This window comes from Argiope bruennichi, chromosome X2 (assembly GCF_947563725.1).
Source record: "Argiope bruennichi chromosome X2, qqArgBrue1.1, whole genome shotgun sequence".
Taxonomy (NCBI): Eukaryota; Metazoa; Arthropoda; class Arachnida; order Araneae; family Araneidae; genus Argiope; species Argiope bruennichi.
The window spans coordinates 91,474,049-91,480,048 of record NC_079163.1 but is presented as its reverse complement, the minus strand read 5'-3'; the positions used below and the strand labels follow the sequence as shown (position 1 = coordinate 91,480,048).

The 6,000-nt window shown below is 30.5% G+C and overlaps 1 protein-coding gene across 5 annotated transcripts in view; it reads right to left on the bottom strand.

The window, feature by feature from the left end:
- Positions 1-982: 982 nt before the first annotated feature.
- LOC129960839 (homeobox protein aristaless-like) overlaps positions 983-6,000 on the bottom strand; it is a 221,835-nt gene continuing 216,817 nt past the window's right edge. For all 5 annotated transcript variants that reach the window (XM_056074509.1, XM_056074510.1, XM_056074513.1 and 2 more), the window contains exon 4: positions 983-3,565. In XM_056074509.1, the coding sequence (XP_055930484.1) occupies positions 2,825-3,565 (741 nt within the window). In that variant the 3' untranslated portion in view covers positions 983-2,824. The remainder of the gene's footprint in view (positions 3,566-6,000) is intronic.

The window sequence follows — 6,000 nt, the reverse complement described above, 5'->3', positions numbered from 1 at the left end:
GGTACCTGTAGAGTTGTAAGAAGATGTAGATTGATTTTTCTCAAAAATTCAAAATAAAATAATTATATATATTCATTTTTCGAAGTCCTTGTATTAGGTGAATAATTATGTATCGAATCATTTTCCCGAGTGCAAAGGGTTTTGAACAAGTTTTTGGTTTTAAAACAAAAAGCACAGTATAACTTGCTTATTTCGAAACTGACGATATAGCCATAAATTAAGTACAGAAATTAATCAGATTAATAAAATTAATCAGATTAAAAATAAGTAATAAAATTAAATCAGTTAAAATTATTAACTGAGCAAGCCTAAAATTAAGTACAGAAATACAGCAAGAAAAAATTATTTTTAAATTAAAAATGGGATTAAAGATTTATTTATATAAATAAATATTAAGTAATTATATTCATTAATTAATTAATGAATAACAATTAAAAATATAATTTAAATGTATGTGAGATTTTAATAATCAAATTATATACAACATTTTAAATGCAGCTATTATGAAATTAAGCTTCAAAATAAACAGTACCATTCACATATCACCCGATTAAAAAAATTTAAAATAAAGAGAAATATTCTACTTCATTTTTTATTGAATACATTGTATTGAAGTAAAATCTTTTCAGTGAATGAAGCTTCTTAACATCTTGACTGAATTAAGGATCTTCATAAGAGTGATTATAATTTGATAATAAAAATACGGGATAGATGCATTTAATTTACAAATAAAATAAATTCATGAATCAAAAAAATAATTTTTGGTTTTGACTATAAATTAACTAAAATAAATTCGAACTGTAACTGCATTTTAACATTACGTTAATAAGACATTCAAGGAACTAGAGAAAACAATGAACTTATTAAGATGGAATTAGCCAAGTTCGAGTGTATTAAAAAATTATCAATAGTGGTAAAAATTGAGACAAAATCACACTCTGAGTATTTTCAATTTTTTTTATTCATACAATATCACCGAAATTGCATAGGAAATGACATTTAATGTTTCAAAGGGCGAATAGAGATTCGTTAAATAAGCATCAAATATGCAAAAAAAGTTCCAACAATGATTAAATGGACGGAGATGCTTTCATTGAAGATAAACTTCACAGTACTAATACACCGGAAAAATATATATAAATATTTACACAAATGCAATGAGTGCAATGAGAATGCTTTTTCGCTGTTGCACAAATGTATCACTTGAATTTTTTTACACAATTTGTCACTATACAAATCAGTTTGATAAACAACATCAATTCAAAGCCGAAACTGAACTCAAAAATCTATCAAATGTTTTGTTAAATTAAGTAAAAAAAAAAATGATAATATATGTATATGGAATGTATTATTCAAAATACTGAAATTTTATTTAAATGTCTTCCAGAAGAGATATAGTCGTTAATAACTTTTGCACAGTGCCTAATTAAATAGAAGTATACAGTGGATTTGCTTTATTTTGACATCTGGTAGCGGATAGCATTTGATGAAATGATCCTTCAATATATATATATATATTATCAGTTTCTGCTATGCGTCAACCGAATCGATAGAATGCAAACCTACTGTAAAGTTTATATATTAGTGAAGAACCGATGTGTGTAAAAAAGCTTGTTATCACAGTGTTGAAGCTTTATACTATGTTTAGAATGTAAAAAATATTTAAAATTTTTACACACGATTTAAAATAGTTTTCCTGCCAGGACGGATTTTCAATAGGTGTAGATATAGAGAATATATTGCTAAAAACAGTGAAATAAATCTGCTTGTCATTTCTGGACGGTGTTTTTTACACATATATCAACATCCTAAATAAAATAACATTAAAACATCACGGACCTCTTAAAAACTGGAAAAGAGAGAAAAAAAAACCCTCCAAATTTTGGTTGTATTAATTGTGAAAAAGCGCAAATCTGGAGTAAATTCTTAAAAATTTTGAATTTCCTGATGAAGGAATTACAACAAAACCTATGATCTTACAATCAGTTTTAAAAAATTTTGTTAACATAAATATTCTTGATACCATTCATCTTTTAACTGAGGACGATATCTAATGCCTCTTGCTTCTAAATAATGCAAAGGAGAGGCAGAAACATCCATGTTGGTTTGATTTCACGCTTAAAATAATTTTTAAAGTATCCAAATTTTATTTCTGTAGCATTCAACCACTAAAATATGATACATTTAAGTTAGGTACATACATCTTTTTCATACCTGCCCTTCCAGTCAAAGAGGTTAAATTAATTTGAATCAATTTATCATCATACGTTTGTTGTCACTAAAAATGAAATTTTGAAAATGATGAAATGCTTATAAAAATAGAAATGTACTGCAATGGGGGAAAAAATCCGTTGACAAGTTTTTAAGTCTTTTTATACAGCAAATTCGTGCTATTGTTTTCATTGATGAAAAATTATAAAGATGCTGCTAGTATAAAAATCTTTTCGAAAATTTATATGTAGATATCTACAGGAAAATATGAATTTATTTTTTCTTGAGCTGATTGAACTTTTTTTTACTTGAAAAACAAAATGTTCAGAAAGTATTAAGAAACCCATAAAATCAGAAACAGAGTTTAGTCCATAACAATTTTCTTTAAAAGAAAGGTGGTTAAATTTTGTGTTGAATCCAGATTCAACATCTCTTTAACATAAGCTCAATCGTTCTTAAAACTTGGGACAAAGTTCACTTATGAGTTTATTCACCAGTATTTTCTTTGGAGTTGCTGCGTAGTTACCGAGTAAGTGTACTCCAGTTGACACCCAAAACATTACCGAACCACACGATACTTTAAATATCAAGTTTCTCAACTAGACAGTTTCGCTCAACTCACTTCACCATTAGCCTTCCGAAGGAGTTCCATTCGTACTTCATGCTCTCGAGCTTTCAGTCGCAAAGCTGCTATACTGGAACTCCTGCGGTCCAAATCAACTGGACCTGTTGCTGGTGGGGAAACAGGAGATCCAGTGGATGGTCTGGGTGGTACAGCTGGGGGAGTAACAGTCGGTGACGGCTGAGTGGCTGTTGCTGGTGCTGGAGGAAGAGTGGTAGCTCCGCTGGTCGACGATGAAAGTAAGATAGGATAGGGCTCGTTAGCTACAGGACTCAAGTCTGGGGGTGTTGTTAATTTTGGCCTGTTTTGAGCAGACAGGTTGACCAGTAAGCTCTGAAAAGACGTAGGGGGAAATGCTCCAGCAACTGAGTATGGTGATGTCAATGCAGCTGCTGGAAATAAGCTGGAGTAGGGCAGATCTCGGATACTGTAACTACTCGGAGATAGAAAGCTATGAGCTGGACGAAACAGTGACAATCCAGGAGGTGGTAAATATGGTGGTGGGAATTGATGATGATGATGGGCAGCTGCTGCTGCATTCAGAAGACCTAGGTCATAAGATCTTGGATAACCCAGTGCACTAAAAGGCTTTACAGAACCAGGAGTAGATGATGCTGGGACTGAGGGTAAGACGGTAGATGCTGGATAGGGATTGTAACCTTGAGTCTGTGATTGCCCGCCTTGCGCTTTTTCCTGTTTTCTCCACTTTGCTCTTCTATTTTGAAACCACACCTACGGAAATATTAAAAAAAAAAAAGTATTGTTAAAAAAAAGCTATTTAATAGTTGTGTAATAAAATACATTCTTAAATATTGTATTGTACAAAATGTAAATCATGGTAAGGCATTTTGAAGTAAAATTCTATCACTATTACTTATTGGAATGTTATCAGCGGTATAAAATAATCAAACATCGTAATCAAAATCACTGAGTATCTATTTAAATCGCAAATGGAAACATAAATAAAAATAAAACGTTAAGAAAAATTCGTTTTTGTACAAATAGAGAATCAAATTGTTCAATATTGAATTTAAAAAATTTATCCAGTTTCGTTAAGGTTGTATTCAGAAAAAGAATCTTAACTGCATAAATATTTTGCATTGTCTTAATTTTTTTTTTTTTTTTTTTTGCATTAAAATGTGAATATTGAGCCACGCTGCTCAAGAAGAGTATTATGCTTCAATTTCTTTCAAATAAGAATAACTCGAAAGCAGTAAATTGAAATGTGAATCAACCAGCTAAAAATAAAATACATTTTGAATTTCTTATTACATCAAGATTGTTTTATCCTATGATTCTCGACTCCTCATTTGAATGCTAAACTCGAAATTTTATTTCATCTAAATGTAGTTTGTATTCATCCCTTTTTTTTAATTAAGACTAAATAATTACAAACATAATTTAACAGTTGTAAACAATCTGTTTATTTAGAATAATACAATTCATTGTTTTGCGAGTTATTATTAATTATTTAAAACGCTATTATCTTGTTACTTCTTAGAAAAAACGTATTTCTACTTTGAGTTTCTTAAAGGAGAGAAAACATTTACAACACTGAAGCTGTTAATTAAATAGCCCACAACATTCGCCCTACTGCGTTGAAAAGAAAACATTGACCGCACAGTTAAAACCTAAGTTCATAAAAAATATAACGCATCTGAGAGTTGAACAAAAGGACAGATGGCAAAGAGTAAGCTAAGATTTATAATCGGCCATTAGCGTCTAAATGGAGATGATTTGTAACAACGCTAGAAAACGCCTCCTAGCGGTTTTTTCAAAGTCTTTGTCACCTAATTAGCCATTTCAAGCGGGTGATAATAGGGCCAACATGGTGTATACATTAGCAATAGGATTAGCATCCACGGCGACTATGTTTGTATTAGCGACTATAAACACTTCAAATCCGACCATCTCATTATGCAAGCGGCAGCTTTTGCAGTTCTTCACTAATAGCCTAACCAGGATTTGCATTCACTAAAGCTTTTCACTATTTTATTCTTTTGAGGCCATCCAAAAGGTTTTTACGAATGCCATTGATAGAAAGCAGTAAGTATAATAATAAATACCCTGAATTAAGAAATGTAGATGTGCATTTATAGAAGGGGAGTTAGGGAGCTGAAATATTGATTTCCTTAGGTACTTAGGCATTACGCCATGAGTTAGCCGAATTATACGATTTTTAACCTTTCTTTTTGACTTCAATATTTTTATTACGAGCTTAAGTAACATGATCACACATGGAGAAGGAATGAGAAAGAAAAACTGAATCTGAAGTATCTCAACCTTCAAGTATTTTTTTTATATATACTTTGCTTCTAATTTAAGCTCCATACGTATTTCCTTTCAACAATTTTAACACGCGTCAGGTTGTTTTCGATTTAACAATCCTATTAATGTATTCATAAGTCTTAGATAGTTTCAGTGTAGATTATTTAATACGCATGGATTTATTTCACAACATATAACTTTTAGATTTTCTTTATCTATTCAGCTGCTGGTTCAGAACGATGTAATGATGTTCGATTTGCTGTTGGTTTATGCTATCGGTTTATATTGTTAACATGAATTCTCTTTATATCAATTCTTTAAGGAGAGAAATGCCCCAAAAGTCAAAATTAACAGTGGACATGATGATCAAATAGATATACCTTTGTTAATCATTTGAGAATTACTGCATGTTTTACGAAAAAGTAACGAAAAGAAATGACAGTAAATCTGATTCTTAACTGTTATCAGAATACCTTATTTCATCAAAAGTATCCAGAAACTTTCGGATTTACACATTATTTCGAAAGAAAATTTTGGCCACACTTGTTTCAAAGAAAGTTGATTATGATTTGCAAATTCTATTAATGTACCTTGCGCAATATTTACATACGTTTTCGTAATTATACTTTGTCAAATATATATGATTTAATGTCTTATTTAAAAACTCTCAAACTATCTCACGTGTTTTTTTCTTATGTGGAGTTTTTAACTAAACTAAAGGAAACTTAAAGAATGTGTGGCAATATGCCGGCAGAGCTTTATTTTATAACTCAAAGTAAATACTTTGAATATCAGTGAGAATCTGAGTATTTGCAATTAATAATTTTCAACTGCCCATTGCAAAAAAATAACATATATTTTCTTTCATTACTTCGAAATCAAATATATAGAGCGTCTTA